At 49.5% G+C, this 11,406-nt stretch overlaps 1 protein-coding gene across 1 annotated transcript in view; it reads right to left on the bottom strand.

The window, feature by feature from the left end:
* Positions 1 to 4,836: 4,836 nt before the first annotated feature.
* The window catches only part of LOC106592356 (metabotropic glutamate receptor 5), a 123,236-nt gene continuing 116,666 nt past the window's right edge, over positions 4,837 to 11,406 (bottom strand). Inside the window, exons 16-17 of the mRNA XM_045690269.2 lie at positions 7,363 to 7,526; positions 4,837 to 6,841 (exon numbers count right to left, since the gene is read on the bottom strand). Coding sequence (XP_045546225.2) covers positions 5,710 to 6,841; positions 7,363 to 7,526 — 1,296 coding nt within the window. The 3' untranslated portion in view covers positions 4,837 to 5,709. The remainder of the gene's footprint in view (positions 6,842 to 7,362; positions 7,527 to 11,406) is intronic.

Below are 11,406 nucleotides of genomic sequence, written 5' to 3' on the forward strand. Positions count from 1 at the left end.
TTGCAGCAGTAGTAGTAGTAGTAGTAGTAGTAACAGTAGTAGTAGTAGTAGTAGTAGTAGTAACAGTAGTAGTAGTAGTAACAGTAGTAGTAGCAGTAGTAACAGTAGTAGTAGTAGTAGCAGTAGTAACAGTAGTAGTAGTAGTAGTAGTAGTAACAGTAGTAGTAGTAGTAACAGTAGTAGTAGTAGTAGTAGTAGTAGTAGTAGTAACAGTAGTAGTAGTATTAATAGTAGTAGTAGTAGTAGTAGTAGTAGTAGTACTAGTAGTAGTGTTTTGTACGATCTGTAAATAGTTTTTATGCTGTTCTGATTTAGTTTTCCAGGCTGGGGGAGGAGTCCTACAAGAGTTATCCAGGCTGGGGGAGGAGTCCTACAAGAGTTATCCAGGCTGGGGGAGGAGTCCTAGAAGATTTATCCAGGCTGGGGGAGGAGTCCTAGAAGAGTTATCCAGGCTGGGGGAGGAGTCCTACAAGAGTTATCCAGGCTGGGGGAGGAGTCCTAGAAGAGTTATCCAGGCTGGGGGAGGAGTCCTAGAAGAGTTATCCAGGCTGGGGGAGGAGTCCTACAAGAGTTATACAGGCTGGGGGAGGAGTCCTAGAAGACAGAACTGATGTAGGGTTAGGGGTTAGGGTTAGGGGTTAGGGTTAGGAGTTGGGGTTAGGGTTAAGGGTTAGGGTTAAGGGTTAGGGTTAAGGGTTAGGGTTAGGGTTAAGGGTTAGGGTTAAGTATAGGGTTAGGGTTAGGGTAAGGGTTAAGGGTTAGGGTTAGGTATAGGGTTAGGGTTAAGGGTTAGGGTTAGGGTTAAGGGTTAGGTATAGGGTTAGGGTAAGGGTTAGGGTTAAGGGTTAGGGTTAGGGTTAAGGGTTACGGTTAAGGGTTAGGGTAAGGGTTAGGGTTAGGGTTAGGTATAGGGTTAGGGTTAAGGGTAAGGGTTAGGGTTAGGGTTAGGTATAGGGTTAGGTATAGGGTTAAGGGTTAGGGTTAAGGGTAAGGGTTAAGGGTTAGGGTTAGGGTTAGGTATAGGGTTAGGGTTAAGGGTTAGGGTTAGGGTTAAGGGTTAGGTATAGGGTTAGGGTAAGGGGTTAGGGTTAGGTATAGGGTTAGGGTTAGGGATAGGGTTAGGGATAGGGTTAGGGTTAGGGTTAGGGGTTAGGGGTTAGGGTTAGGTTTAGGTATAGGGTTAGGGGTTAGGTAGGGTTAGGGTTAGGGTTGGGTTAGGTATAGGGTTAGGGTTAGGTATAGGGTTAGGGTTAGGGTTAAGGGTTAGGGTTAGGGTTAGGCTCTGGTACTCCTCCCACACAGAGAAGTCAGGTGATTTATTGTCATGTCGTAGGTTTCCTGCCAGGAATTGAGCAGTTTTGGAGGTTTCGTCTAGGTAGTGATTCCCACTGAAAGAAGTGTCACTGTCACTGAGCAGGGACTAAAACAGAAGAAGAACAGCAACAGGCCCAGTCATTGTCTGAATTATGACCTATCTCCCAACACCTATCAGGAGGCAGTGAGTCTGGTGAAGTTACCTCTGATTGGACGAGGTTGTGACGTAGGTGTGGCATAGTCATTATTGCTCCTCCCTACTACCCAGCTGTCAGTGCGTCCAGATACATGCCTTAACTCAGGAGAACCTAGCTCGGGACTGTTACAATCGATGTGTTGTGTCGTCCATCTGTGCTCTCAGAAACTGAGGCTTTGTTGATTTAATCAGGTGTTAGCCAGGCAGTCAGTCACCCATCAGCCCAGCTGGCAACAACAGCATGTCTTTATTTCTAGTCTTCAGTCTTAAATGTGGCTGTACTGTGGTCCTGAGGCCCTTCAGCCTTTAATGTGGCTGTACTGTGGTCCTGAGGCCCTTCAGCCTTTAATGTGGCTGTACTGTGGTCCTGAGGCCCTTCAGTCTTTAGTGTGGCTGTACTGTGGTCCTGAGGCCCTTCAGTCTTTAGTGTGGCTGTACTGTGGTCCTGAGGCCCTTCAGTCTTTAGTGTGGCTGTACTGTGGTCCTGAGGCCCTTTCAGTCTTTAGTGTGGCTGTACTGTGGTCCTGAGGCCCTTCAGTCTTTAATGTGGCTGTACTGTGGTCCTGAGGCCCTTCAGTCTTTAGTGTGGCTGTACTGTGATCCTGAGGCCCTTCAGTCTTTAGTGTGGCTGTACTGTGGTCCTGAGGCCCTTTCAGTCTTTGATGTGGCTGTACTGTGGTCCTGAGGCCCTTCAGCCTTTAGTGTGGCTGTACTGTGGTCCTGAGGCCCTTCAGTCTTTAGTGTGGCTGTACTGTGGTCCTGAGGCCCTTCAGTCTTTAGTGTGGCTGTACTGTGGTCCTGAGGCCCTTCAGTCTTTAGTGTGGCTGTACTGTGGTCCTGAGGCCCTTCAGTCTTTAGTTTGGCTGTACTGTGGTCCTGAGGCCCTTTAGTGTGGCTGTACTGTGGTCCTGAGGCCCTCTAGTGTGGCTGTACTGTGGTCCTGAGGCCCTTTAGTGTGGCTGTACTGTGGTCCTGAGGCCCTTTCAGTCTTTAGTGTGGCTGTACTGTGGTCCTGAGGCCCTTCAGCCTTTAGTGTGGCTGTACTGTGGTCCTGAGGCCCTTCAGTCTTTAATGTGGCTGTACTGTGGTCCTGAGGCCCTTCAGTCTTTAGTGTGGCTGTACTGTGGTCCTGAGGCCCTTTCAGTCTTTAATGTGGCTGTACTGTGGTCCTGAGGCCCTTTCAGTCTTTAGTGTGGCTGTACTGCGATCCTGAGGCCCTTCAGTCTTTAGTGTGGCTGTACTGTGGTCCTGAGGCCCTTCAGTCTTTAATGTGGCTGTACTGTGATCCTGATGCCCTCTAGTGTGGCTGTACTGTGGTCCTGAGGCCCTTCAGTCTTTAGTGTGGCTGTACTGTGGTCCTGAGGCCCTTCAGCCTTTAGTGTGGCTGTACTGTGATCCTGAGGCCCTTTAGTGTGGCTGTACTGTGGTCCTGATGCCCTTCAGTCTTTAGTGTGGCTGTACTGTGGTCCTGAGGCCCTTCAGTCTTTAGTGTGGCTGTACTGTGGTCCTGAGGCCCTTCAGTCTTTAGTGTGGCTGTACTGTGGTCCTGAGGCCCTTCAGCCTTTAGTGTGGCTGTACTGTGGTCCTGAGGCCCTTCAGTCTTTAGTGTGGCTGTACTGTGGTCCTGAGGCCCTTTCAGTCTTTAGTGTGGCTGTACTGTGGTCCTGAGGCCCTTTCAGTCTTTTGTGTGGCTGTACTGTGGTCCTGAGGCCCTTCAGTCTTTAGTGTGGCTGTACTGTGGTCCTGAGGCCCTTCAGTGTGGCTGTACTGTGGTCCTGAGGCCCTTCAGTCTTTAGTGTGGCTGTACTGTGGTCCTGAGGCCCTTTAGTGTGGCTGTACTGTGGTCCTGAGGCCCTTTCAGTCTTTAGTGTGGCTGTACTGTGGTCCTGAGGCCCTTCAGTCTTTAGTGTGGCTGTACTGTGGTCCTGAGGCCCTTTCAGTCTTTAGTGTGGCTGTACTGTGGTCCTGAGGCCCTTCAGTCTTTAGTGTGGCTGTACTGTGGTCCTGAGGCCCTTCAGTCTTTAGTGTGGCTGTACTGTGATCCTGAGGCCCTTCAGTCTTTAGTGTGGCTGTACTGTGGTCCTGAGGCCCTTCAGTCTTTAGTGTGGCTGTACTGCGATCCTGAGGCCCTTCAGTCTTTAGTGTGGCTGTACTGTGGTCCTGAGGCCCTCTAGTGTGGCTGTACTGTGGTCCTGAGGCCCTTTAGTGTGGCTGTACTGTGGTCCTGAGGCCCTCTAGTGTGGCTGTACTGTGGTCCTGAGGCCCTTCAGTCTTTAGTGTGGCTGTACTGTGGTCCTGAGGCCCCTTCAGTCTTTAGTGTGGCTGTACTGTGGTCCTGAGGCCCTTCAGTCTTTAGTGTGGCTGTACTGTGGTCCTGAGGCCCTTTCAGTCTTTAGTGTGGCTGTACTGTGGTCCTGAGGCCCTTCAGTCTTTAGTGTGGCTGTACTGTGGTCCTGAGGCCCTTTAGTGTGGCTGTACTGTGGTCCTGATGCCCTTCAGTCTTTAGTGTGGCTGTACTGTGGTCCTGAGGCCCTTCAGTCTTTAGTGTGGCTGTACTGTGGTCCTGAGGCCCTTTCAGTCTTTAGTGTGGCTGTACTGTGGTCCTGAGGCCCTTCAGTCTTTAGTGTGGCTGTACTGTGGTCCTGAGGCCCTCTAGTGTGGCTGTACTGTGGTCCTGAGGCCCTTTAGTGTGGCTGTACTGTGGTCCTGAGGCCCTTTCAGTCTTTAGTGTGGCTGTACTGTGGTCCTGAGGCCCTTTCAGTCTTTAGTGTGGCTGTACTGTGGTCCTGAGGCCCTTCAGTCTTTAGTGTGGCTGTACTGTGGTCCTGAGGCCCTCTAGTGTGGCTGTACTGTGATCCTGATGCCCTCTAGTGTGGCTGTACTGTGGTCCTGAGGCCCTTTCAGTCTTTAGTGTGGCTGTACTGTGGTCCTGAGGCCCTCTAGTGTGGCTGTACTGTGGTCCTGAGGCCCTCTAGTGTGGCTGTACTGTGGTCCTGAGGCCCTTTAGTCTTTAGTGTGGCTGTACTGTGGTCCTGAGGCCCTTCAGTCTTTAGTGTGGCTGTACTGTGGTCCTGAGGCCCTTCAGTCTTTAGTGTGGCTGTACTGTGGTCCTGAGGCCCTTCAGTCTTTAGTGTGGCTGTACTGTGGTCCTGAGGCCCTTTCAGTCTTTAGTGTGGCTGTACTGTGGTCCTGAGGCCCTTCAGTCTTTAGTGTGGCTGTACTTGGGTCCTGAGGCCCTTTAGTGTGGCTGTACTGTGGTCCTGAGGCCCTTCAGTCTTTAGTGTGGCTGTACTGTGGTCCTGAGGCCCTTCAGTCTTTAATGTGGCTGTACTGTGGTCCTGAGGCCCTTTCAGTCTTTAGTGTGGCTGTACTGTGGTCCTGAGGCCCTTCAGTCTTTAATGTGGCTGTACTGTGGTCCTGAGGCCCTTTCAGTCTTTAGTGTGGCTGTACTGTGGTCCTGAGGCCCTTTAGTGTGGCTGTACTGTGGTCCTGAGGCCCTTTAGTGTGGCTGTACTGCGGTCCTGAGGCCCTCCCCTTGTCTCTCCTCCCGGCGTCCCCCCCATCACTCTCACGTGGGGAGAAACTATGGCTCTTATCCAAGGAAAGGAAATAAAGTGGAGTAAATATTGTGTAGCTCATCCAGCGCTATTGTACTGCTCTCCTCTCATCTTCCTCTCATTTCCTGTTTCTCCAACTGTGCACAACTACATCTCCAAATGCAAAACCTCTTATTCCACAGAACACATCTCTAGTAGAGGAGGAGGAGTTTACAGGGAAGAGGAGGAGGAGTTTACAGGGAAGAGGAGGAGGAGGTGGAGGAGGAGGAGTTTACAGGGAAGAGGCGGAAGAGGAGGAGGAGTTTACAGGGAAGAGGAGGAGGAGTTTACAGGGAAGAGGAGGAGGAGTTTACAGGGAAGAGGAGGAAGAGGAGGAGGAGTTTACAGGGAAGAGGAGGAAGCGGAGGAGGAGTTTACAGGGAAGAGGGGTAGGAGGAGTTTACAGAGAAGAGGAGGCAGAGGAGGAGGAGTTTACAGGGAAGAGGAGGAGGAGTTTACAGGGAAGGGGAGGAGGAGTTTACAGGGAAGAGGAAGAGGGGGAGGAGTTTACAGGGAAGAGGAGGAAGAGGAGGAGGAGTTTACAGGGAGGAGGGGGAAGAGGAGGAGGAGTTTATAGGGAAGTGGAGGAGGAGGAGGAGGAGTTTACAGGGAGGAGGAGCTCTGGCTGTAGTGCCGTAGCATCAGTCTGTCATATTTCCCCGGGGGGCGGGGCTCACCCAGGGCAGACTCTGACGCCAGGGAGGGGGGCACGGCACCAGGCGACTCCATGGAGGAGTCTCTAAACGGGGACGGAGGGGCAAGAGCAGCCAGCTCCTCCAGCAGCTCTGTGGTTCTCACCGCCGCCGTACCACACACTCCGCCCCCAGGACCGTAGACCACACCAACCGCCCCGCCCACCCGGGGGTTGCCATGGTTAGAGGCGGCGATGGCTGCTACTTCAGCGTACGTGGTGACTGTGGTATTTGGCTGTCTGGTGCGGGGTAGGATGTAAGGAGGTGGGCATGGTGCGGGGGTGAGGCCTGGACCCGAAGGAAGGGGGTCAACACCTTCCAGAGGGAGCATCATGTTGTTAAGCTGGCTGATGTTGGCGGTGAACCGATTCACAACACAGCTAATCTGATCCATAATGGTGGAACCCTGGGGCTGACTACCCACGGTGCCCACACCAATACCCCTGTCACCTAAACCACCAACACCTATACCGATGTCTAAATCACCCACACCAGTATCACCTATGCCCCCAATACCTACACCCCTACCGCCACTACTAATATTACCACCCACCATCTTGCCCACCCCACCACACGCCCTTGTCTGAGGCCTTTCTGTCATGTAGGATGGCAGAGCCCTGACCTCCTCTCCGTCCTGGGATCCCTGAGCCCCCCGAGGGGGACATGGGTGGAAGGTTCCAGCGTGAGGCGAGGAAGGGCAGGGGTGGAAGCCTCCAACCCTTTGGCTGACGGTGGGCAGGGTTAGTGTGGAGGGTGAGGAGGGACAGCGGCGGTATTCTCCAAAATGAGGCGATGGAGGGCAGGGGTATGTTCCAGGGGGGTAATGCTGTGCCCCCTGAGGTTCGTCATAGGCCCCCCTGTCCCCAAGTTGGGGCGTGGCGGGGGCGAGGTCGAGGTTGCCCGCCCCCTTAGAGAAGGGCTTAATGACGGCTGTCTGGTTGACCTCCTCTTTCTTCTTGATGTGGATGGACATCCTCTTCCACAGGTTGGGTCTGTAGCCGCTGCGCTCATTCTGAGACCACGACACTGACTTACCGTTGGAGCTGGGAGGGGGATGACACAATACAACAGGGTTTAATACCTAACTAACCCCTAACCCCTAACCTCTAACCCCTAACCCCTAACCTCTAATCTCTAACCTCTAACTGCTAAACTCTAACCCCTAAACCCTAACCCCTAACCTCTAACCCCTAAACCCTAACCTCTAACCCCTAACCTCTAACCTCTAACCCCTAACCCCTAACCTCTAACCTCTAACCTCTAACTCCTAAACTCTAACCCCTAAACCCTAACCCCTAACCTCTAACCCCTAAACCCTAACCTCTAACCCCTAACCTCTAACCCCTAAATCCTAACTGACTCCAGTATCTGACCTTTAACCCCTAAATCCTAACTGACTCCAGTATCTAACCTCTAAACCCCTAAATCCTAACTGACTCCAGTACGTGACCTCTAACCCCTAAATCCTAACACAGTCCCGCCCAGATCCAGATGTCATCTGAACAGGCCCGCCATGCCCCTTTTGACTCGGTTACTAACCGGTGACCCCTGACCCTTAGAGTACCTGAGGTTTTCTTCAGACCCCTTCCTTCTGAAGAGTCCGGCCATGGTCTTGGGTTTGGCAGCATTAGCGGCCGTCTTGGCATCCCCTACATGCATGCGGACCTGGGTAGATGTGGTGAAGGCACTGCGGACGTTCTTCTCTGGCTTCGCCAGCATGATGTATACCTGGGGAAGGCACACACACACACGCCACACACACACACACGCACGCACGCACGCACACACACACACGCACGCACACACACAGACACAGCACACACACACACACACACACACACACACACACACACACACACACACACACACACACACACACACACACACAGAGAGATAAAAGTAAATCACATCATTCATCATCAGTAATACTTCTGTGTATGTCTAAGGATGTGTAAATGCTGTCTAAGTATGGTGTAAATGCTGTCTAAGTGTGTGTAAATGCTGTCTAAGTATGGTGTAAATGCTGTCTAAGTGTGTGTAAATGCTGTCTAAGTATGGTGTAAATGCTGTCTAAGTATGGTGTAAATGCTGTCTAAGTATGTGTAAATGCTGTCTAAGTATGGTGTAAATGCTGTCTAAGTATGTGTAAATGCTGTCTAAGTATGGTGTAAATGCTGTCTAAGTATGGTGTAAATGCTGTCTAAGTGTGTGTAAATGCTGTCTAAGTATGTGTAAATGCTGTCTAAGTATGGTGTAAATGATGTCTAAGTATGGTGTAAATGCTGTCTAAGTATGGTGTAAATGCTGTCTAAGTATGTGTAAATGCTGTCTAAGTATGGTGTAAATGCTGTCTAAGTATGGTGTAAATGCTGTCTAAGTATGGTGTAAATGCTGTCTAAGTATGTGTAAATGCTGTCTAAGTATGGTGTAAATGCTGTCTAAGTATGGTGTAAATGCTGTCTAAGTATGTGTAAATGCTGTCTAAGTATGGTGTAAATGCTGTCTAAGTATGGTGTAAATGCTGTCTAAGTATGGTGTAAATGCTGTCTAAGTATGGTGTAAATGCTGTCTAAGTATGGTGTAAATGCTGTCTAAGTATGGTGTAAATGCTGTCTAAGTATGGTGTAAATGCTGTCTAAGTATGGTGTAAATGCTGTCTAAGTATGTGTAAATGCTGTCTAAGTATGGTGTAAATGCTGTCTAAGTATGGTGTAAATGCTGTCTAAGTATGGTGTAAATGCTGTCTAAGTATGGTGTAAATGCTGTCTAAGTATGTGTAAATGCTGTCTAAGTATGGTGTAAATGCTGTCTAAGTATGGTGTAAATGCTGTCTAAGTATGGTGTAAATGCTGTCTAAGTATGGTGTAAATGCTGTCTAAGTATGGTGTAAATGCTGTCTAAGTATGGTGTAAATGCTGTCTAAGTATGGTGTAAATGCTGTCTAAGTATGTGTAAATGCTGTCTAAGTATGGTGTAAATGCTGTCTAAGTATGTGTAAATGCTGTCTAAGTATGTGTAAATGCTGTCTAAGTATGGTGTAAATGCTGTTAAATATCTGTGTCCGAATACCCATACTAACATACTGTATACTACATGCTTAATGAGTATATACTACATACTATTAGTTCATTTCAGTATACCGTAAACTAACGGTATCCTTTCAGTTGAGCGTACTTGTGTTTTCCCTGTTTACCAGAAATGTATGTTGTCGCTATGAAACCTCTTGCTAGCTTGTATAGCATAACAAAAGACTAGCTACACATTTTTACGATTTCGTTTTTTTTCGTAAATTCAATCTAGAGTGCGCTCTGGGCGTTGGTAAATCCAGATGTTGTCAGATTGAGCGTTTGTAAATTCATCAGTTATTCTGTGCTCTGTCACACTCAGACGTGTCTGCTCTGAAATCGGAGTAGATAGCCAGAATTAACAATGTCCATTGAGAACGCACAACGACTATACCACTTAGCTAAGAATGAGGTGAATAATCAAGTCAATAAACGTTGGGTAGTTAGTTAGATAGAATATAGTTAATATACTGGCAATTTCAATGTATTAGTAGCCAACTAGCATTAGGTAGCTAGCTAACATACCAGTCCATACTGCTGTAATTATATGCTATGTGGTTTGTAAGGATAGCATAGCTAGCTAACATACCGGTCCATACTGCTGTAATGATATGCTATGTGGTTTGTAAGGATAGCGTAGCTAGCTAACCGGTCCATACTGCTGTAATTATATGCTATGTGGTTTGTAAGGATAGCATAGCTAGCTAACATACCGGTACATACTGCTGTAATGATACGCTATGTGGTTTGTAAGGATAGCGTAGCTAGCTAACCGGTCCATACTGCTGTAATGATATGCTATGTGGTTTGTAAGGATAGCGTAGCTAGCTAACATACCAGTCCATACTGCTGTAATGATATGCTATGTGGTTTGTAAGGATAGCGTAGCTAGCTAACCGGTCCATACTGCTGTAATGATATGCTGTGCGGTTTGTAAGGATAGCGTAGCTAGCTAACATACCGGTCCATACTTCTGTAATGATATGCTATGTGGTTTGTAAGGATAGCGTAGCTAGCTAACCGGTCCATACTGCTGTAATGATATGCTATGTGGTTCGTAAGGATAGCGTAGCTAGCTAACCGGTCCATACTGCTGTAATGATATGCTATGGGGTTTGTAAGGATAGCGTAGCTAGCTAACCGGTCCATACTGCTGTAATGATATGCTATGTGGTTTGTAAGGATAGCATAGCTAGCTAACCGGTCCATACTGCTGTAATGATATGCTATGTGGTTCGTAAGGATAGCGTAGCTAGCTAACCGGTCCATACTGCTGTAATGATATGCTATGGGGTTTGTAAGGATTGCGTAGCTGAATGAGTCTGGACGTTCTCCTCTGACCTCTCTCATTAACAAGGGTTTTTTTGTTGCCCACAGAACTGCCGCTCTCACTAAATGTATTTTATTTACCGCACCGTTCTCTGTAAACTCTAGAGACTGTAGTGCGTAAAAATCCCAGGAGTGCAGCTGTTTCTGAAATGTTGACACCAACAATCATACCACGGTCAAAGTTGCTTATCTAATGTTTGGTCGAACAACAACTAAAGCTCTCTACTCTATAGACTCCATATATTGAGTTGCAGGCAGCCACATGATTCGCTGTTCAAAGGAGCAGGTTTTTGCGTTAAACACGCAGGTGTACCTAATAAAGTGGCCAGTGAGTGTATGTATGCAGGCCCTTGGAATTGCTTTTTTTTCAATACTGCCAGCTCATTACTGATGATTGATTTCACATTGTGGTTAAGAGTACATAGTGAAATGAGAGGTATCCACCTGCAACAACATAGCGATGACATGGACCCGGCAGGTGATCCAGGTCACAATAGAGGTCAAGCAGTGGGAGGAGGAAGACGTGGTGGTGAAAGGAACGGCAGGGGACAAGCACCTCTTCTGAGAGGTGGCCGTAGGCCTCGTTAGAGAGGACGAGCACCCCTTCTGAGAGGTGGCCGTAGGCCTCGTTAGAGACGACGAGCACCTCTTCTGAGAGGTGGCCGTAGGCCTCGTTAGAGAGGACGAGCACCCCTTCTGAGAGGTGGCCGTAGGCCTCGTTAGAGACGACGAGCACCTCTTCTGAGAGGTGGCCGTAGGCCTCGTTAGAGAGGACGAGCACCCCTTCTGAGAGGTGGCCGTAGGCCTCGTTAGAGAGGACGAGCACCCCTTCTGAGAGGTGGCAGTAGGCCTCGTTAGAGAAGACGAGCACCCCTTCTGAGAGGTGGCCGTAGGCCTCGTTAGAGACGACGAGCACCCCTTCTGAGAGGTGGCCGTAGGCCTCGTTAGAGAGGACGAGCACCCCTTCTGAGAGGTGGCCGTAGGCCTCGTTAGAGAAGACGAGCACCCCTTCTGAGAGGTGGCCGTAGGCCTCGTTAGAGAGGACGAGCACCCCTTCTGAGAGGTGGCCGTAGGCCTCGTTAGAGAGGACGAGCACCCCTTCTGAGAGGTGGTCGTAGGCCTCGTTAGAGAGGACGAGCACCCCTTCTGAGAGGTGGCCGTAGGCCTCGTTAGAGAGGACGAGCACCCCTTCTGAGAGGTGGCCGTAGGCCTCG

The sequence above is a fragment of the Salmo salar genome, chromosome 11, assembly GCF_965601325.2.
Source record: "Salmo salar chromosome 11, fSalSal1, whole genome shotgun sequence".
NCBI classification, from domain to species: Eukaryota; Metazoa; Chordata; class Actinopteri; order Salmoniformes; family Salmonidae; genus Salmo; species Salmo salar.